Source organism: Magnolia sinica, chromosome 14, assembly GCF_029962835.1.
Source record: "Magnolia sinica isolate HGM2019 chromosome 14, MsV1, whole genome shotgun sequence".
NCBI classification, from domain to species: Eukaryota; Viridiplantae; Streptophyta; class Magnoliopsida; order Magnoliales; family Magnoliaceae; genus Magnolia; species Magnolia sinica.
In genome coordinates this window covers 15978977-16000464 of record NC_080586.1, presented here as the reverse complement: position 1 = coordinate 16000464, position 21488 = coordinate 15978977, and the positions used below count along the sequence as shown (strand labels likewise).

General features: G+C 40.8%; 2 protein-coding genes across 5 annotated transcripts; one reads left to right on the top strand and one right to left on the bottom strand.

Moving 5' to 3' along the window:
• Positions 1-1355: 1355 nt before the first annotated feature.
• Positions 1356-10949, top strand: LOC131224867 (probable U6 snRNA-associated Sm-like protein LSm4). 3 transcript variants are annotated; one of them, XM_058220301.1, is made up of 8 exons: positions 1356-1490; positions 1704-1741; positions 1911-1952; positions 4113-4211; positions 4309-4386; positions 6674-6716; positions 7345-7512; positions 10453-10949. In XM_058220301.1, exons 2-8 carry the CDS (start codon positions 1739-1741, stop codon positions 10473-10475), a joined length of 456 nt encoding a protein of 151 aa, XP_058076284.1. In that variant the 5' UTR covers positions 1356-1490; positions 1704-1738; the 3' UTR covers positions 10476-10949. The 3 variants fall into 3 exon arrangements, with proteins under 3 accessions (XP_058076284.1, XP_058076285.1, XP_058076283.1); XM_058220302.1 differs by having other exon boundaries at positions 1370-1420; XM_058220300.1 differs by having other exon boundaries at positions 1456-1593.
• A 1407-nt stretch (positions 10950-12356) lies between these two features.
• On the bottom strand, positions 12357-20946 carry LOC131224866 (uncharacterized protein OsI_027940-like). Of its 2 annotated transcripts, XM_058220298.1 has the most exons (7): positions 20793-20946; positions 16738-16924; positions 16210-16363; positions 16078-16115; positions 15936-15993; positions 14547-15385; positions 12357-12755 (listed from the first exon to the last, which is right to left on the bottom strand). In XM_058220298.1, exons 1-6 carry the CDS (start codon positions 20795-20797, stop codon positions 14565-14567), a joined length of 1263 nt encoding a protein of 420 aa, XP_058076281.1. In that variant the 5' UTR covers positions 20798-20946; the 3' UTR covers positions 12357-12755; positions 14547-14564. The 2 variants fall into 2 exon arrangements, with proteins under 2 accessions (XP_058076281.1, XP_058076282.1); XM_058220299.1 differs by lacking the exon at positions 14547-15385 and having other exon boundaries at positions 20793-20945.
• Between the last annotated feature and the right edge of the window lie 542 nt (positions 20947-21488).

Here is a 21488-nt window from a genome sequence, read left to right as displayed (position 1 = left end):
AGTGGACCCCACCATAGAAAGTAACAAGGATTGAATACCTACCATTGAAAACTTCTTCGGGGTCACATAAGTTTTGGATCTACCTCAATTTTAGGCCCATGCCATAAAATGAGGTTACAAAACAAACAAACGATTTTGATATAACATATGTTATTCTCAATAATTTCAAATGATGGTGGGTATATCCATTAAATGTACCATAATATTAGAAACATAGAATTAAGCTTATACCATGGTATCAGGGACAATCCCTACCATGTGTAATAATTATGTTTTTTAAATCCCATCCCACCAAATCCTTCCCAATGCCATGAGCCAAACACCCCCTTAGAGGTTTCAGGCGTAAAATTACTTTGTTTTGGCCCTTTAATCTTATCTGGTGATCTTTTGCATGCATTAGGAAAATAATGTTTCTCACCTGCCTGATGGACGGTTTGAAATTTAGGTGTAAATCCATTCCGTTAATCGTGAGAACCATTACTTTTACCTTAGATTCAAAATATCACCCTGATAATCAAAAAAATCTGGTGGGCCACACCAATGGCAACAGCGTAAAACCGCTCCTATACCTGTAGGTTCGGACGGTGTGGCCCACCAAGCTGTCTTCAGATAAGTTACACTTGATTAACGGGTTCGATGAAAGGTAAACAGCATGGTGGCCCCATACATAAGCCTATGGTCGGGATCCCCTATCTCCATTGTTCCCTGTGTGTGTGGCCCACCTGAGTTGTATATCTCGCTGATTTTTTTCCTCCCGGATATAGAATCGATCATATAATCTGATGGACGGAGTGGATTTTACATCCACAGCATGGTGGGCCCCAAAGGGCTTGGGTGTTTTCGACTAGGGCGGACTACGGTCTGAGTAACTCACTAGGCTTCAGCGTATTGAGTAAGCTCTGTGGGCCCACTGTGATGTATTTATCGCATCCACGCCGTCCATCCGTTTTTCCATCTCATTTTAGGGCATCAGCCCAAAATCGAAGCATATGGAGATCTCAAGTTGACCACAGCACAGAAACATTGGGAATTGAATGCGAACGGGTGAAAATCTCTTGAAGCCACGGAAGTTTTGGATCAAGCTGATATTTGGGTTTCCCTTCATCCATGGCTGCGTGACCTCATGAACAGGTTAGATCTGGGCCTTAGGAAAAGTTTCAACGGTGGATGTCATTATCCCCAGTGTTTCCTGTTGTGTGGTCCGCTCGAGATTTAGATATGCTTCAATTTTTGTTTCACCGTCTAAAATGATCTGGAAAAACGGATGGACGGCGTGGATAAGATACATACATCACGGTTGGGCCCCACGGTGTTTACTCAGTACGCTACGCTCTCGTTTATCACGCTATTTAAAACACGTACCGGGGATTCCGGTTTCGACCGATTGCCCAACGTCTCTCTCGCATTGCTGATGTTTTGAGTTACTTCCTCGAATAATCTCACGAATCTCTTTGATTTCTCTTGATGATACTATAAATCCATAAATTAGGGTTTGTCTCTCTCTCTCTCTCTCATTGCTGATGTTTTGAGTTCCTCGAATAATCTCACGAATTTATTTGATTTCTCGAGGATGCTATAAATCCATAAATTAGGGTTTGTTTCTCTCAGTTTTCTCGAATTCTTTTTTTTTTAAAACCTACTTCGTACATTCCTCCGATGGATTGTATTTGAATCTCTTTTGTGTTTCTTCTGATAATTTACAGCTGTTCGTCGCTGGATCCGTCTTCGGCTTGCGAAAATGGTATGTCTCTTGTGGGGCTAATCCGAACTCAGTTCGATTAGAAGCAGAGTGCTGCTTTTAGGGTTTTGTTTCATTAGGTTTTGTTATTGATATAGGGTTTCGGAGTTTCCGTAGAATTTTTGTGGAGAAAATGTTTTTTTTTTCTTCTAATTTCTGCGGTGTTTCACAGCTTCCCCTTTCACTGTTGAAGACAGCGCAAGGGCATCCCATGGTAAGAGATTTCAACCTCTGTTCATTTATCCGAAAGAAAAATAAAAATAAAAAGCTCTGTTTAGATGGTTTTACTTTGCTTGTTTGAGAAATATAGTTATTTGCTTGGTTTTAAGACTCAGCGACACAGAATGATCGTCCGATCGTGAGTCAAGCGGCTCAGACGTCGATTGCCCGACTCGTCCAAGTCAGGGGTGATTCGTCATGTCAAACCTGATTGGATCCACTGTAGTATGATTTTGACATGAACTAGTCACAGGGGACTCGTTCGAGTCTTGAAACCATGATTATTTGATCCAACACCAGAGTATGATGACCTCAGGGCACACAACCACTGTAAATGATGGCATAGACATGCATCAAACCAAACCCTTGGCTACATGGTAAATGGGGCATAGCCTCAAAATTAGGGGTTGCAATTGGCCAGCCAGGCCAGGCCCGGGCTGACACTATAAGGTTCCAGCCTGAGTCTGAAATTTTGATTGGGCTCGGGCCTGGCCCGAGAATTGATTGAATCCCTATTACCCACTTGAATGTTCCTAATCCATCCATTGATCAAATGTGCTCCACACAGACAAAGACAGACATTTGACAAAATGAAACCAACAGTCTATATGCAAGATGCATATGTTTGCCTAACCGAAGACTGGAACAACACGTTTGTAGGATAGAGAATGCATGTGCATATGAAGTTGGGCCAGGCCGGGCCAAGTTTAATTGGGCTAAAATGACTTGATCGCACGCCTAGCCTGAAAATTGATTGGGCTGTACACGCCAGGCCCAAGCCCAGCCCACAGGCTAAGCAAATAAGTCCAAGCCCGGTCGGAACCTGGTTGCCACCCCTACTCAAAACTTTAGTGGTTGGACAATCCTAACCTCTGATTAATGAACATTTGTTTGTAGAATTTGGACCATTTACTATTTTTCATTTCTACTGTCCGTTTTATGGCCACTAATCTAACCATTAAATGTGTTTGCTGGGTTCTGAACCATATGTAGCGTGGCCCGTGATTTGAACTGTTTGGAGTGAGGTACCTTCAGTGGACAGATTGTCATACTCTCAGAGTATCAGTGAATTTCACTCCATGTGCTTACGGGCATCCAAGTATCCCACATTGCTTAGCATGTGCTCCGATGAAAATTTAGACATGGCATATTGGTCTGGGGGTTATTAGGACCATTTTTCTAGTGGAACTCACCATGGATGTTCCATGTGACCATTCTAGCGCACAATCAGTCAATTTATTCCTATTGAATGCAGGCATTTGACAGTATTTTGTACTGCCTATTTAGGGGTCAACCCTTGGACTATGAATGTTGTCTGATTGATGAGATCTTTGGTCTGTGGCCCATTCTTGGTAGTCCCACCAAATAAAGAGTTTTGGCAACTGGAGTATTGTGCCACATATATAATTTATAATTTTATGGGAGCAAATGACAACAACAACAAAGTGAGTAATCTTGTTCGTGAATGTGTTCCGACATGTGAATATTTCACTGTTTTTTTTTTCTTACCGTTTTCTTTTTCTTTTTCTTTTTAAAATTTTGGGCTTCCCTGTTATAATGCAGGAAAAATCTCTTGATGAATAATCCTTAAGAAAATGAAAATAGAAGAAATAAGCAAGTAAATTAGAAAGATTGAGGAAAAACAATAAATTTGGGAAAAGCTGCCCAAATATCCCGATAATGCTGATATGATATAACAATATATTTTATTTAACCAGAAGTTGAATAAGAATGATCTTCGGTGTCTGCATCATCCTTCATTGAAAACAATTCCCTTTTTTCCTTTTGTAATACTGTATTAACAAAGATGGAAAGAAAAGGGCATCTCTATCAATAAGGTTGTATGTAAATGGGGGTGCCTTTCCAAAAGCAGGATCATATTTTCAGTCAACAGCTGATATTGTAGTTGTTGAGACTTGAGACGGCAACTCTGTACCATCTGACTGATGAAACAGATTAGGCTCCATGATTTCTATTAAATTGGCTCCCCCCTTTGGTGGAAAAAGGTGGGTCCCATACTACACTTGGGATTATTTCCACAAATTGGAGCGAAGCTGAGTAGCTAAATTGGGAGTGCCCTTCATTTTCTCTCCTCTTTTCTTTTGGCATTTTGGTACATATTTAGTTGTTTCCTGGATTTGGCGGTGGTTTACAGTTAGTGGAGCTGAAGAATGGGGAGACTTATAATGGTCACTTGGTGAATTGTGATACCTGGATGAACATTCATCTCCGTGAAGTTATCTGTACTTCAAAGGTAACTTTTTTTTTCGTCTTATGGAATTCTAGAGTTTGCTTAAGAAGGTTGTCTTTTGTTTTTGTGTTGGGGGCTGAAAGTAGATATTTTTCTGTAGGATGGAGACAGGTTTTGGCGAATGCCTGAATGCTATATTCGTGGAAATACAATAAAGTATCTTCGAGTTCCTGATGAGGTATTATTCCTTGGGATCTCCTTTCTTTTTTCCATTGATAGCTTTCGAAGTTAGCTTGTCCAAGTATTTTGATCTTTTCTTTTCTTTTTCTTTTTTTTCTTTTGGAAAGATGAAGCAATTTATTAGGCCGAGCCAAAAAACAAAGGCAAACAGAAAGAAACCTAGGGAACAAAATAAAAATAAAAGTAAAAGTAAAAACAAAACAAGAGACTAAAAAAACTAGAAAACTAAAAATACAACAAAATATCTTCGAGTTCCTGATGAGGTATTCCTTGGGATCTCCTTTCTTTTTTCTATTGATACCTTTCGATGTTAGCTTGTCCAATTGTCTTTATCTTCTTCTCTTTTTTTTTTTGGAAAGATGAATCAATTTATTAGGCCAAGCCAAAAAAACAGAAGCAAACAGAAAGAAACCCAGGGAACAAAATAAAAATAAAAGTAAAAGTAAAAACAAAACAAGAGACTAAAAAAACTAGAAAACTAAAAATACAACAACTAGGCCCAAACCTAGAGAACCCACGAAGGAACCCAACAAAGGTCAAGGCACCCAATCTCTAAAATACAAAAGAACCCTACTAAAAACCCCTGTTGAGGAAACCTGATGATTCTGGAAGCAACGGTTATTCTTCTCCAACCAGACAGTCCAAACAGTAGCCAAGAACAAAACTAAACTAAAACAAGGGACTAAAAAAACTAAAACTAAAACTAAAAATACAACGAACGGGCCCAAACCTAGGGAACCCATGAAGGAACCCAACAAAGGTCAAGGCGCCCAATCTCTAAAATACAAAAGAACCCTGCTCAAAACACCCGCTGAGGAAGCCCGAAGATTCCGGAAGCAACGGTTATTCCTTTCTGACCAGACAACCCAAATATTTTGATCTTATAACCTCACAACACTCAAAGCACTTTTTTTAACATTTATATTCCCTGGCTGTCTGATGGTTTGTTTGTGTTTGTTTCTCACGATTTAGGGCTTAAGCTGTTATTGAGATATGTTCCGACCCAAGAAAGAAAATTTTAAGCAATTATGAGCCCTTTGATGTCAAATCCAATGTCGCCCCTGTAATTAGCTGTCGAGCTACATGAACTTCAGAGTGAAATTTTGCAGAAAACAGTTATTTGAATGCTGTCCAGGTCGTGAAGTAAGTCTGTTCTGGGATGATGCATTATTAGCCAAATCAGACATTTGAGTGCTCCTTGAGGCATTCTCGTGTAAGCTTCAACCATGGGAGCTTTGGTAGAAGCACCTAGTGACCTTTGCCAAGCACTCTGTTGAGCTTACATTGAGAAGCCCTCTAGTGGAAGCCCCCATATCTCTGATGATACCATTGAGATTGGTTGCTCGCTGACCAGACATGTTCTTGGATTCCTGATATTCATTTGTATCAGTATGTAATCCATGCTTTCCAATTCAGACCTATTTTGAATTGGAGTCACTAGTTTTCATTGCTTCCTCTTCTTTTTTTTCTTTTCTTTTTTGTTAAACATTTTAATGCCCTTTTGGGTCTTTTCACCCTTTGGCTGCTTGTCACAATATCTTTTTTACATTGCCGCATTGGGGCATGCCATCAGAATAACCAGGTAGGGAGTGGGTACTTCCTGGTTGGTTTTGATATGGGTAGTCATTTCTACATTGGGCTAGGTTATTGTGGCAGTGATTTTTGAAGTAATATCTTTTATCAGAAAACTTATACGAATTCATGTTGTTTCTCTTCTTGCGAAATTCATCTGTTTGATTGTTGAAGGCATCTGGATGGGCCCTTTAATTCTCCCATAGGTATTTATCCTTAGTTTTGAAGGGAAGGTACTTATCACTAAAAAAGTTAATGTATAAGCTTATTGCAATTTTCAAATCAAATGATATCTCCCATTATCCTTCAAATTTTTTGCTGTATTTCTGACTTAATAGCAAGAATACATCGAATGCATTGTGGGTTATTTTTATAGTGGTGTAACGCTTTGAGTTCCAAATCAGGTGTTCTGACTCTAGTCAGTGCTCCTTGAGGCAATTCTGTTGTCGACCTCATGTCAAATCTTCCATGCTTGCTATTGGCATAGATTTCCCATCTCAGGGGATCTATGCCTGTTGTGTTTGCATGGATTCCCTTGTCTCAGGATCATATTGGAAGGCTAGGCGATTTGCTAGTTTTGCAGACTTGCCATTTATGATCACACACATGTAAACTCATAGTGCACGATTCATCTCGGATAATTATTGAATGTGTTTCTTTTTGCTTTCGGATTGACCTACATGAGAGGTGGTATTGATAGTTTTGTTTTCCAGGTTATTGACAAAGTTCAGGAAGAAACCAACAAGAGCCGCTCAGGTATATTTTGTGAACCTGCCTTGGTTCTAGTGAAGAGACTGATGAATTCAATGGTGTACATGACCTTTCAAAAGAATTCAATGGTGTGCATGCATTGGTTATTTTGTTCTAAAGAATTTAAAGCACTGTGGTTGAGCAATTTTAACCAGGGTGCTTTAACTTCTTTTCTGGCTATCTCATACATTTCAATGTGAAGTACTCAGAAAAGAAGCCAAACGGCTGGGAATGAGGAAGATGCACACCTATGATACAAGCCCCAGAAAGAACAAGTCCAAGGCCATGGCATGAACTTGCACAACTGATTGTCAGTTATTTACTGACTAATTGTCTTGTAAATTCTACACTTCCTTGGTTGTATTGTACAATAATTATGTGATTCATCTGCTTACATCCTGACATGGTGCTAGTTGATGTCATGGCCTAGGTTCCATCTTTGCAGGTCAAGTGTAATTTGAATTTGTCCTCCAGAAAATTGTTTGCCAAACTACAAAAAAAATAAATAAATAAATAAATAAATAAAAATGAAGAAGAAGAAGGAAAGCATGAACGAGGAAGCTAAGAATAAAATGTATGAGTGACTAAACTTTTAAATCCTGATTGCATCTTGTTGTTCATTTGGTTTCTTCAGACAGAAGGCCCCCTGGTGTGGGCCGTGGAAGGGGAAGAGGTAGAGAGGAGGCTGGCAGTGGCAGGCCTGCTAAAGGCATCGGGCGTGGACAAGATGATGGTGGTAGAGGAATTGGAGGCAGCCGTGGCAGGGGTGGACCTAGCGGTAAAGGCAGCGGAAGCAGCAGAGGTATGCATTTCTGCATTTTCCTACTTATATTACAGAAAAGTGGAAAGATAGGCATGCCCTTCTAGTCTTAGGAATGGAAAAATAATAATAATAATAGTAATAATCGATCTAGTTTCATTTGGTATTTTGTGCCATAAATTCTTTTGTTCCTCAATACTAAATCAAATCCTCTCTTCTTTTACCTATTGAATACACCTCTTCTGTCCCATATTTAGCAACTCCTGAACCGCATCTTCTGTGTGGGCCCTTTCATTGAAATTATTAAGAACGTTTATTCCCCTCCAATGTCGTTTGTGGCTCTCTTCTTATAAAGTTTGTGTACAGATGGTAAATATGTACAGGATCTCAACCAATCCCAAACATTGGCTTGGAAGTTCTTTTTAGGATTTAAAAATGGAAGTCAAAAGAACTTTGGTTGACCTTTTTTATAATAACAATCTATTGTCCTTTCCCCAAAACTCAACCAAATGGTTCAAATTATCAGACCATATTTTTTGGCATGCCCACCCAAGATAAAGCCTTTGTAATGATTGATTTGGATATTGTACACATTTGCCATGTGTATTTAAGGCAAGCCACTAACAAGAAAATGAGTAGAAGTGACAAAAACCACACACACACACACACACACACACACATGCACATATACATATAGAGAGAGAGGCACTCTCAAGTCCAATTGGAAATTAATTAATGTATATTAATGCTAACAAATGTAAAGGTAGAGAAAGGAAAAGGGGTTGCCCGCTCAGGTGGCCCCATCGTGGTGTTTGTGTGAAATCACCCCGACCATCAGGTGAGTCACCCCATGTTAGATCTAGGGCCAAAAACTCAGCCCCATCCGTGATTCAGGTGGACCACACAATTGGAAAGTGTATGGGGAAATGCTCACCCTCCAAACTGTTTCCCTTTTTGTGGTCCACTTGAATTGTAGATGGGCCTTATTTTTAGACTCCAAGCCTAAGTTTTGGTCTTGCATCTAATGGTTGGAGTGGATTTCATGTAATCATCATGGTAAGCCCTGTAAAAATCAAGAGTGCCCATCTTTCTCCAAAACCGTTTCCCTTGGTGTGACCCACCTGAATCATAGGTTAGCCTAATTTTTTGTCCATGGCCCTAATGTGGGATTACACATCTAATGGCTAGAGTGGATCTCACATACACATCACTATGGGCCCCGGCAAAATTAGAGGATGGGCTTCCGTCTATCACTAATCAAGGAAAAGTGATATCTTTCCAAGGAGTTTCTAAGTAACTAGGAGATTTTAAGTCCAAACCAGTGGACCATAAGCTATAGTTCATCCATGTGATATGTTCCGATGTATTTGGTGCATGTGACATCCAGACCTTCCAACATGTTAGCCCCACCATGAGGATTTCTTAGTACAATGGTTAGTATTATCTACAAATTAAGTGGCCCACACCTTGTAAAATATCCACCAGACATTGATAAATACCAAAAACAAGTGTGGCCCACTCAATGAGTGGATGTTGAGAAATTTTCCATGATGTGATTTTCATAATGGGGCAAACTTATTAGATGGTTGGATGCCGTATATACATGAAACTTGGAAGTTATCTATTGGATGGACCTCAACCTATTGTCCAACATGTTGGACACCTTGGACCTAAGACTTCCTCACTAAAACAGCAACAAATTTTACCAATTGTGGCCCTTGATTTTTCATGGGGCCCGCGATGATGTGTGTATGAGATCCACTCCAACCATTAAATGTGTAATCCCATGTTATGCCCAAAGCCAAAAAAAAAAAAAAAGGTCGACCTCTGATTCAGGTGGGCCACACCAAAGGAGACAATTAGGAGAAAGACGACCACCCTTGATTTTTACAGGGCCCACCGTGATGATTATATGAAATCCACTCCAACCATTAATGCCAAACCAAAACTTAGACATGGAGCCCAAATATCAGGCCCATCCCCGATTCAAGTGGGCTAGAAAAAGGGGAAACAATTTGGAGGGCAACCATTGCCCTGTATACTATTTCCAATTGTGTCGTCCCTGAAGCACGGATGGGGCTGAGTTTTTGGCCTTTGCTCTAACATGGGGGTGACTCACCTGATGATCGAGGTGGACTACACGTAAACACTATGGTGGGGACCGCCCGAATGGGCATTGCCATCTCTCCCTTTGCATTTATTAGTATTAACTAATCACTAATTAATTTTCACTTCCTAAGTTGGTTGGACCCAAGGTATAGTCCAACTGGTTGGACTGGAGAGTGCCTCATATTTGTGCGGGTGTGTGTGTGTGAGGTCTTAGGTCCAACCAGTTGGACTATATAAGTTGCAGCCACCCAGCAAAAAAACTTCCACTCGTTCATATGTGCATGACATCCAACCCATCCAGTAGGTTGACCCTATCATGAGGACCACCTTGTGCAAAAATCAGCCATATCTCCTCATCGAGTGGACAACACTTGTATCTTGCTATTTATTAATGGCTAGACATTATTTTCTATGGTGTGGCCCATTTGACTAGTAGATAGGGCTGAATTTTGCATCAAGTGATCCTTATGGAGTCAACCTACTGGAAGGGTTGCATTCACATTCGCTTAATAGGTTGCAAGTTATCCACTCGTTGGACCATACCTTGTAGTCCAACCAGTTGGACTTGAGACCTTATTTAAGTATTAATATACATAGTAATGCTAGTCCCACGTGCACAATCAAAAAGGCGCCTGCATGACCTTCAGCTGGTTCACATGGGTGGTGGAACCCACATGCTGGGGGACCGTGTACGGCACCATCTTTCTACTCAGAATCCACCAATGTGGGGCCATCGGGGTACCCAGGCACCTTCTCCCAGCACTTATTTTGTCTCTAAGAGCGCACTTCTCGCTGGTGAACTTTTCGGCAGTGTCCCCTCATTTGTGAAAGCAGCTGATGTGTTTACTTTCAATGTCTTTGGAACAATAACAGGTGGAGGGCGTGGGCGTGGATGATACAATTTGGGAGGAAGCAAGCATGTGCCATTTTTTGAGGCAGTTCTCTCGCTACCTATGTGAATGAATGTAAGATCTGCTCACTTTTTGCAATGTATTTGGGATTTCACAGAGCAAGATCAGTTGGAATGTGGGTGGGAAGGAAGCCTTCTTCAGAGGACTGGGTGCAGTTAGCCAAAAAAAAAAAATGGAGAGTAAAGCAACTTTGGCTTTGGTGTTTTCATGATGATTTGTTCTGTTTGCTTTTGTTTTACCATGATCATCTTATAAGATACATATACATACATCCGCACACGCATGCATGCACACGTACATATGCATGTATTTGGTGATGGAATGAGGAGCCTCCAGCGCAAGGTATTGTCCATCTTCTCTAAAACTAAGGTATTGCAACATATAACAGAAACCGTATATCAATGGATCTGTGGTTGATGGATATTTAGGGTCTTTAGTAGTAAATGGTGGTCTGGATTTTAACATGTTCTTGGGCCATGAAGGTAACATTGACTCAGTGTACTGTCTGAGGAATGATAAGGTCGTGCTCAACAGAATGTACGGCTTGCTGCTGGGTGGGGTCCTTTGCACTAGGACCTTTTATTTGGTGATTCAGACCATTGATCTGATGGGCTGACAGTTGGCGGGGGATGTTAAACGGCCTACAGATAGGTGGTTAAGAATCCGATACCCAGTCTGCACATTCAAGGAAAGCTAGGCCAGTATCAAAGGGTCGGGGGGTCTTCCAGCTTGGGATGTTTTGGGCTCCCTCCACATGGCTCGTGTTGCATCCCAATCCAATCTTGATGGTGGCATGGATAGCTACGAATGTGGGCCTGTTTCCACGGATAACTAAAATGCCCATTTATCTGACTATTGGAATCTGCCCAGCTGCTGGGAGATCGTTTCTATAACTGGCCCCCACTTTGGATAGCCTAGATTGGATGAAATGAATGTCAAATGCATAATGGGATGTCTGCACAAGCACGATGAATGATGACGTGCTCTGCCAGTGTGACACCTGCACAAGGTTTAAAAGTATTGACCGAAAGTGCAATGGTGAAATATACACTGTGCCAAAGCCAATTATCATAGCATGCTCCACCCACAAGTGCTGCTGTTTTCATGTGAGACCATGCAATCCTGTAGCAGAAAGGTCGATGCTTTTGGGGACTGTTTACTCTCTATTTGCATGCCATTACTTTGGGATAAGTTTCTTTCAGGAGAGATTTAGGGTAATGGTGCATTGCAACTACAACAAACAGTCAGGAATAACAGGCCATGACCCAAATTCAGCTAGCAAAACAAGTTCAACAGAACACATCCTCAGCCAAAAGACGGTGCAATTTACAGTTCCATCCTCTGGTGTCCACAGCAAGCTTCTACCTGAAGCACTGAACCGACCCAACAATTTACTCAGTTGTGCAAGATCCAATGAAGATTCGAAGCCGTTCATCATCGCTGGCCCCACACAACATCAATGAGAGATAAGCCCAGCAGCTGTGCAACTCCATTAACCCTGTCAGCGCTAGAGAGGGATGGCACCAACCTCTATTCAATCTTGGGTTCTCGACAATTTCCCATCATCTGTTTATCCAGACCCTTGATAAGGCGACCCATGCCCCAAAATCATCCTGATTGTATAGCAATTATCTCTAAAAATTCAGATATTTCTGAGGTGTGGTCCACCTGCTACAGGATTCATCAGCTCAATGGTCTACATGCATCATCAAACCATGACACCCACCCGTACAAAGTGGGGACCACAGTATGGCGTACAACAGATTTCCCCCACAACAGTTCTTACTCAGCAGCGACTATCTCTGCTCATTATTAGCAAAATTGTCCCATGGTGTGACTACATTCCAAACAGATGCCTCAAGAATCGAGAATCATCAGCACAATAGCAATATCATGAAATGTGAAAGGCTTAAAGACAGGCATCTAATCAGGGAAAAAAACAAACAAACAAACAAAAAGAGATACATGAGATGAGTAACAGCATACATGTCTTCGCACTCATCCATGAAACCTGATTTCAAATGCATCTGCCCAGCCAAAAAAGGAACTGAAATTCAACCATCCCTAAGCCAGATGAACTGGCAAACCACCACACCAGTGGAACAGAAAATACCAGATAAAAAATGCCTGACGCCATTGTAATGGAAAACGATCATGCACAGGCCACCCTTCATGTGCTTTGTGGAGCTTCCTTTGTTTCCTCTACAGGAGCTGCTTCAGTCTTCTCTGCTACTTCAGTTGTTTCCGTCTTTTCCACTTCTTGATCTACACAAAAGAACAGCAAATTCACCCCACTGCTGTGACAAATATTGCTGAGATTATGAGAATGTTACGATAATTTCATGAAAAGTCAAGTGAGAGGATACTATGGGATAATAGCGCAGGATTTCAAGATATCACATATTTTTATTTTCATGATTCATCCCAATATTGATGCAAAACTCATTCAAAAATTGAAGTTATTAACTATATAATGATATATTTAATTTTTAACATTTTTATTAATTCACAATAATACTTTAAATATTCATCATTAGCAAGTTTTCCCAATAGTATTCTGAGAAAACCCTCAAACTTTGGAAATCTCTTGAGAAATTCCCAAGATTTGTACTATGCAACCCACATAAGTATAGGAGAGGTTTTGTGGTATTACAGTCATGGCAGGGAATATGAATTTTCATGTGCCCTTTGTAAACTCAGAACTGCTATGATAGAACTGTCCTTAGCACGATATCATAGGGCCTCCTCCGACCTTCTGCATGGAAAGGACCATCCACCTAGTGGCCTCCAACTTCAATGACCCATGGTTCGAAAAAACACTAACAGGACAATCCTAGGCATCCCTCCCTTGCTCTCACCTTTTCCCCTTGAATGCCATTTAACTTTGTGTTCTACCATGCATTTGGAGCAAGGTGTTCAGTAACGGTAACGGTGGCCGTAACGGCCACCACCGTTACCTTTATGATACGGGGCATAATGGCTGTTACGGCCCCGTAACAGCCCTTACGGTCTCTCTTATATATTTATTTATTTATTTTAAAACCCTCGAAAAACCTGTATCTGCCACGTAATGTTGATTAAAAAGTATGAAAAACCTGTATCTGTCCCGTAATAGACCATTACGGGGCTATTATGACCTTTATAGGGGACATAACGTGTTGTTAATGGCAATTACAGGTCATTTTTTCCATAACGGTTGTTACGGCCGTTACGACCCCGTAACATGTAACGGTTGCCACCATTACCTTTACATAACGGCCTTTACGGCACACCATGATTTGGAGGCCACCAATCAAATATTTCGAAAGGTCCATTTTGGAAAAAAGGGCCACCCTTCGTAGAGTCTACTAGTTGTACAATCCCAATCTACAAATTATCCTGCTGCATGGGCAGTGAATGGATGCACCTACAATATTATGCCAAAGACGGCTCTACCAAATCATTCCCCATTCTAGTATCCATGTGATCCATATCATATTTGATAGAGGAACAACATGATCCTCCGCGAGTGGTTATGCATGGGATCCTCCCGTTCTCAGCATGTCAAAGTGGACCCATACCTTGATCCACACTGTCAATATTAGGCACCCCACACTAGATGGACCACGCCCCAAAAGCTCATGCATGATATGCCTGAACAATGCCATGTCGATCAATCACCTTTTCATTCATTGTCCTTTTGTTGTAAGGGTGCGGTTGAGTTTCCTTGCTCTCTTTAACATATCTTGGGTAGAGCTGGATGCCGAGTCGAGCTTGGCACAGCTTGGCTCGGTTCGCCCAACAGCCTACCTCAGCTCGAGTTTGGCTTAGCTCAATCCTCGAACCATAGTGGCTAGCTCAACTCGGTTCAATCAGAAGCTCGGGCCAGCTTGAGCCGAGTTCGAGCTTGAGCTTTTGAGCCGAGTTGGAGTTCGAGCTTTCGAGTCAAGTTCATATTCGAGTTCGAGTTTGTACATGAAATCCAATGCATAAAATCCAATTCATCAACATCATATATGTAGAAGTGAAAATCGAAGTCGACTTATAAAGGGAAATGTGAAAATATTTAGAACTTACCTTGTTCACAACATCAACTTAATATCTTCCATAGGAGGAGTGCTTTCTTGGCATATAACCATAGCCATGCCCATGATAGTTACCTCCTGCGTCTGAACCGAATCCATCACTTTCGCCATCTGATCCATCCTTAGATGCATTTCTGTCTTTTTTTACTACAGGAGAATCGTTTATCGAGCTTGAGCTGCTATCTAAATCTTCATATAGGTACTCATTCACCTCTCCTGAATTAGAAGGTGAAGAGAGTTTCCCATCGTGCTCTTGTATAATTCGAATTAGATTTTTCAAGCTTTCTTTGTGAGCAGATTTATACGGAGTACCCAACACTCGGTAAAATGCACCGAGACTGGAGAGAAACTTGGACGATTTGTAACTCTTCTTCTTTTTGCTTGTGCTCGATTCTGCTTCGGTATCATCTTGTCTTGGAGGACATCGTTTATGTCTAGAAGCCTCTTCCATACTACGTTTCAAGGCAAGTTGTAATTGTTCTTCTTCCAATGCTAATAATCTGACTTCCTCCTCTTCTCTATTAGTTCTCTTTATTCTCCGTGTATCAGAACTTTCGCCAATTACAACTCTTGTGGAAGGTTTGGATGGGGTGAAAGGTTTCTTATTTGAATCTAGAAGGGCCTGAAAAAGAAGTTGGACCTCCTTTGGGGCTTTAGGACACGGTTTTGCATCTCCACCCCGACATGCTAAGTGTAACCTAAGCCGATTAGTTTTGTTAGAAAACTTTGCCCCACACAAACGACACATAATCTTCATTTTTCCAGACATTGGGGAGTGGACTAGGGAACCGTAGTCCCAAACGTCGGTCGATGGGTCAGATGACGACATATCTACACTTCATGTTTTGGAAAAATTAGTATTTTGGCACAGTTAGAAATTAAACAAAAATTAAAAATGAACAACTTGACGCAAAAGCTAAACAAAATGATACCATATGATAAACAAAAGCAACAATTAAACATGTTATGATGACACACAGACAAACATAATATAAAGAAAATAAAATAAGATTCATTGCATTTTTTTAGATGTGTAATACATTCAAGTATACAATACACCACTTTCAACATATTAACAATAATTTATAACCTCATTCATGTTGATGTTGTTGCAGGTGCAGTCTCGTCTTGCGACTCGATCTCCTCCTCATCCTCCTCCTCAACATCAAAACTACTACCTCCCCAAACCCGATCCAACCAATCTTGTGTACAAACTAATGTTTCAGGGCTATACTAAAATTATAAAGATGTATGTGACCATACCCTCTTTCAGTTTCTATAAATTATGACACATAACAAAGGTAAGATATGCACTACCAAGTTCATAGATGCATGAACACAAACTAATGCATCTTCTGCTATAAGTTTAAGGATTGCTTACCTTCATCATTATCATTGTCATCAAAGTCATCACCCATGCCTTCCATACTACCGAATTTCTGCATGCCAATCCAGAAATTAAACAATCAGTTTGAATAATTGAGACATGGAAAGAACATAGCACATCCATCAAATATTTCTACCGAGAAATCCATCCCTCCAAAGTCCAAATCATTAGGACCTGTAGAAGCAATAACGAAAGTCAATAACTACAAACAAACTGTACACATAAATATATGAAGCCAATAACAAGAAAATGTAGAAGAATCACGGACCACTCTCATCATCTTCATCCACCCATTTGTCCCAATCAACTTTCACGTAGTGCGGCGTCTTATCATCACCATGCAATAACTTCTTCCACCACCCCTTCTCCGCTTTCTCCACCATGCAGAAAATGTTCCTAACACCAGTACTTATTTTGCTCTCCTGATACAGTCAGATATTCAGAAACAAATATAGAAGAAAACAGAAAAAGAAAATAAATAACATTTTAGGGTTTGCTCGGTGTTCCCACTTTCCAAGGCAGATGGGATGCACCACACTCACTTTGTAAAGGGGATAAGAAAGAGACCTGTTTCTCAGCTCATATGCAATTTGGGCAAGGCAGTAAACTGGAGCCCCAATGATGTGGGTCCAGTTTATCAACATGGGTACTGTTTTCACCAATTTCCAATTGCCAAGCACACTTTCTCCGTCACAGAAGCCCAATAAATCATGATAGGCAGTATGCCCAAACACAATCTTAACCAGTCAAAGCAAATGCATGTTAGCTATAACTGATGTCAAGGAATAAGCCTTACCTCAACATTCACCTTATCATAAAGGTTCAACTTCAACTCGTAAGAATGGTTTTCTGCTCCAGCAGTAGCAGAGAAATTAAGAACTCCATCAGGTTCAAGATTGACTTTAACATTGTTTGCATCAGGTAATAGCACTGTAATATAAACTTTGTCAACCCCCTGTGCCCACTTCACTTCAGGATGACGACTGCAAAATAAAAGCATTATAAATAATCATTTCAGTCAGACCAAAAAAAAAAAACATGGAAAAGAAAGTAAGCTTGAATGGAGTTTTCACGCAATTTGTTTTAGAGAGAAGCATAAACCGTCACAGACCCCCAATTTTTCAGGCAATGGTGCCATAAAAGTAAAATCTGATGAACCAATTTCACCTCTTGGAAGTTTACTTGAAAAACATATCAGCAATGAAATCATGTGTTTGCTGAAATTCAGTCACTGTCATCATCACAGCCTCATCCCCGGTATTTGGATCAGCTCTATAAATCATATGTCACCAAAATGCCTATCTAGTGCTGTACCTTCAGCCAAATGTTGTCGAGTTTCAAGATTTTTATTACGGGTTTGATCGGTCTGCACATTATTAACAAGAGAACTGGTCATCTACAGGCAGCAATACCACAATGTGTGGTACACTATACCATATTTCCTTCCAAAATGACTCTTTTGTAGGGCATTAGTACCATGAAAATGATAGGCCTCACCATGAAAATCACTCTTCTGATCCACTCACTAGGTGGTCCACACCTAAATTTTGAGTCAGACCGTCAGTTGTCCACTGATGCCACTGGTCTGGTCCACCTGATCATTGGTCCAGCCTGACTTTTGCGTCAGGTGATCTTCATGGTTGGAACTGATTGGTAGGCCTGGTTGTGCCAGGTGATCATTGGGACCAGACTGACTCTTGTTCCAGTTTCAAGATTTTTAATATGGGTCCGCACATTATTAACAAGAGAACTGATCATCTACAGACAATGATACCATAATGTGCGGAACCGTACCATCTTTCCGACCAAAATGACTCTATGTACAGCTTAAGAACCATGAAAATGATAAGCACCACCATGAAAATCACCCTCGAAAATCAATATCCTAGTGAATCTGCCAGGATGCAGAATCACTGACATTCCTCTCTTACTTGGGCCTGCCATAAGGGACCACGTGGATCTGTGGGCCCAGTGATTGAAATGATAGAGAAGAAGTTAGCAAGTGGAAATGCAGATACATATTGTTGGGAGTTTTGTATCCTTGTTTAAGATTACAGCATCAGTTGCAGCAAAAATTGAAAATTTTAGAGGCAATTTTTATGGGTTCCTCAGGAAGAAAAATTTTCAAAGAGGTGCAAAAGGCTAAGAAAGCAAGTGGATCAGGCATAGGCAAGGTGAGGGAGAGAAATTGAAGCCTGCTGAGCAAATGGTAGCAGTGCTTCAGTAGAGAAAGGGATGCTCTATGGTGTCAAATCATAGCGGAAAAGTATGGAGCTGCGAACAGCACTGGCATCCAGCTTTCTCCTGTACATCCCCGGCGCAAGAATGTGGAAAGACATCAGCAGAATAGGGATAGTTCGAAGCCTTGGGGCAAATCATCATTGGAGGGATTTAAATTTTTAGCTAATAGTGGACACACTATTCTGTTCTAGGAGGTCATTCAGATTGGTAATTGTTCTCCAGCTTCCAGGTACCCCAATCTTTACAGGTTAGCAAGGGAGAAATATGTTTTGGTAAGAGATTGTGCAGATATTAGAGGCAATACGATATTATGGAACATAGTATTAAAAATAAATTTGAAAAATAAGGAATTCATCAAGTTGCGGTCTCTTCTCTCTATGTTACAAGATATTTGTCTATCACCGATGAAAGCTAACAAAAGAGTCTGAGTATGAGAGAAGTCCACATACTTCTTGGGTGAAATAACCATTTCCACCTCCAAATTTCTGGCAATCAGCTAATAAGGAACCATTTCCTCAAGGCATGACAGCTACAAGTGCAAAGTTACCATTTCCACACCATAGCAAAGTATTCCATCCAGGTACCCCCATCTTTACAGGTTAGCAAGGGACATGGTGTGTTGTAAAGGTCATTACATAAAGGTAATGGTGGCAAGCGTTACACATTACGAGGTCGTAACAGCCATAACAACCGTTATAGAAAACAAGACCCATAACCACTGTTAATGGTCCATTACACTCCCTCTAAAGGCCATAACAACCCCGTAATGGTTTATTACGGGGCAGATACAAGTTTTTCGGAATATTTTTTTCAACGTTACAGGGCAAATATAGGTTTTTGGAGTTTTTTATTTCAATTAAAAGAGAGAGAGAGAGAGAGAGAGAGAGAGAGAGAGATCATAACGGCCGTTATGGGGGTCATAACAGCCATTACGACACATATCGTAAAGGTAACAGTGATGGCCGTTACAGCCACCTTTGCCGTAACAGGATACCTTGGCAAACGAGAAACATTTTTTGGTAAGAGATTGCGCAGATATTACAGGCAATACGATATTATGGAATGTAGTATTAAGAATGAATTTGAAAATTGAGGAATTCATCAAGTTGCGGTCTCTGATGTTCGTCTATCGCCGATGAAAGCTGACAAAAGGGTCTGAATATGAGAGAAGTCCATATCCTACTTCGGTGAAATTACCATTTCCACCTTCAAATTTCTAGCAAGCAGCTAATATGGAACCATTTTCTCAAGACATGACAGCTACATGTCTGAAATTACCATTCCTACCTTAGAATATGAGAGAAGTCCATATCCTACTTGAGTGAAATTACCATTTCCACCTTCAAATTTCTAGCAAGAAGCTAATATGGAACCATTTTCTCAAGACATGACAGCTACATGTCTGAAATTGCCATTCCTACCTTAGAACCTCCGGCAACCGCCCACAGGGAAGTATTTCCTTGGGACATCTGAAGCAACAGCTGCATGGATGAAATTACCATTATACCTTAGAAATTCTGGCAGCCAGCTCGTAGGAAACCATTTTCTTAAGATATCCAAAGCAAAAGCTGCATGGGCGAACATATCTCCCCTAACGGCACAACCTTGCAAACATCTCCCATCTCATCAAATGGCCATAAGAAGATGAACTTTGCTACTCCTATTTCCTACATGCACTACAAAAGAGGTGGACCCCACCATGCATATGAACCAGCCCGAAGACTAGCCCAGCCAACTCATCAGGTGGGCCGCAAGCAAGTACAAAGACAATCGGCGCTTCCGTAACAAACTCCAAACAATCCACATTCACACTGCACATGCATCCGAGCTGATAAGTGGACTCCGCCTGATTCTAGGTCCAGGCCACTGACACAGTGGGGCCCACTCAAAGACTGATGCAATGGAACAAATACCAGTTCTAAAGGGGTTGTTTGCGTGCCTATAAACAGTTTAAGTGGTAAATGATTTACACCTGTAAATGACTGACACTGTGGTAAATGATTTACAGGTTTGTAAATCATTTACACGCATGTCCTGTTTGGCAGTAAGCTGTAAATGATTTACGGGTAAATGATTGTCTATGTTTGGATAGCCTGTAAATTGTTCAAGTCATGTAAATGGAGGGCCGGTCTTTCCATTTATAGCCATTAGGCTGTAAATGGAGAGCCTGTAAATGAAATCCCAGCTTTTTGCCTGTAAATCAAGTGGGGTTGAAAGCTGTAAATGATTTACAGCCTTTAAATCATTTACAGGCATTTTTCAGCATCCAAACACAGACTGTAAAACCATTTACCTGTAAATCATTTACAGTTAGCCCCATTTACAGGCATCCAAACGACCCTAAATGTTTTTGCTCTAATCCTGTGACCATTCCAATTCACACCCAAAAGCAGCATTTCTGATACACCAAAAAAAAAAACACATTGATAAGAGCATTCAAGGCATCAGAGAGTCATTTTAACAATTAAAGTAATGCATTGTCTATAAAAATAAATAAATGAATGAAAACAGATTAATAAAAAAATAATAATAATAATAAAATCAGTGAGAAATGAAAATGGAATAATATCGTTTGGATAAAAGAGGAAATGTAAATCTGAGAAATTTCACCTCATTTTCTGGTCTCGAGCAGAAAAGGAAAACCCTAGCAAGCAACGAACTCGGACCGGAATCGCCGACACAGTTCGCTACTGCTTTTGAAGCGTCCAAGACACCGAATGATTAAAAAAGAGAGGGAGAAATGGCGATGGCTACACGCGCGAGTAGGGTTAAGCTCGGAAAAGTACACAAGAAATAAGAAAGCCATTCGCGAGGTTAGGAGTTAGGACTTGGGGTTAAGATTCTAGGAAGCGGATTGCGTACTGACTGAGTAAACTCTGTGGGGCCCACCTTTGATGTTTTTCTTCTTATCCATGCCGTCCATTCGTTTTTATATATCATTTTATGGATAAAATCGAAAAATTGGAATACATCCAAATCTTGAATGGACCACACCACAAGAAATAGTGTTAATTGAATGTCTACCATTGAAAACTTATGGGGACAATTTTCCCTTCATCAGTGTCCGTGTGGCGTTATGAACAGGTGACAAATAAACAATACTGTAGGCCCAAGGAAGGTTTCAACGGTGGACGTCATTATCGGACTGTTTCCCGTGGTGTGGTCCACTTGAGCTTTGGACATGCTCCAATTTTGGTTTCATCTCTAAGATGAGCTGATAATACGGATGAACGGCGAGGATAAGACACGTACATCAAGGTGACCCCGCAGACTTTGCTCGGTGCGTTATGGCATACTCAGTACGGA

Excerpts from the sequence above, each read along its gene's own strand:
- LOC131224867 (XM_058220301.1), top strand. Across the intron at positions 1,953-4,112 it reads CAGCGCAAGGGCATCCCATG|TTAGTGGAGCTGAAGAATGG; the intron begins GTAAGAGATTTC and ends GGTGGTTTACAG. Across the intron at positions 4,387-6,673 it reads ATCTTCGAGTTCCTGATGAG|GTTATTGACAAAGTTCAGGA; the intron begins GTATTATTCCTT and ends TTTGTTTTCCAG.
- LOC131224866 (XM_058220298.1), bottom strand. Across the intron at positions 16,364-16,737 it reads ATGATAAGGTGAATGTTGAG|GAGAGCAAAATAAGTACTGG; the intron begins GTAAGGCTTATT and ends TGACTGTATCAG. Across the intron at positions 16,116-16,209 it reads GGATGAAGATGATGAGAGTG|GTCCTAATGATTTGGACTTT; the intron begins GTCCGTGATTCT and ends TTGCTTCTACAG.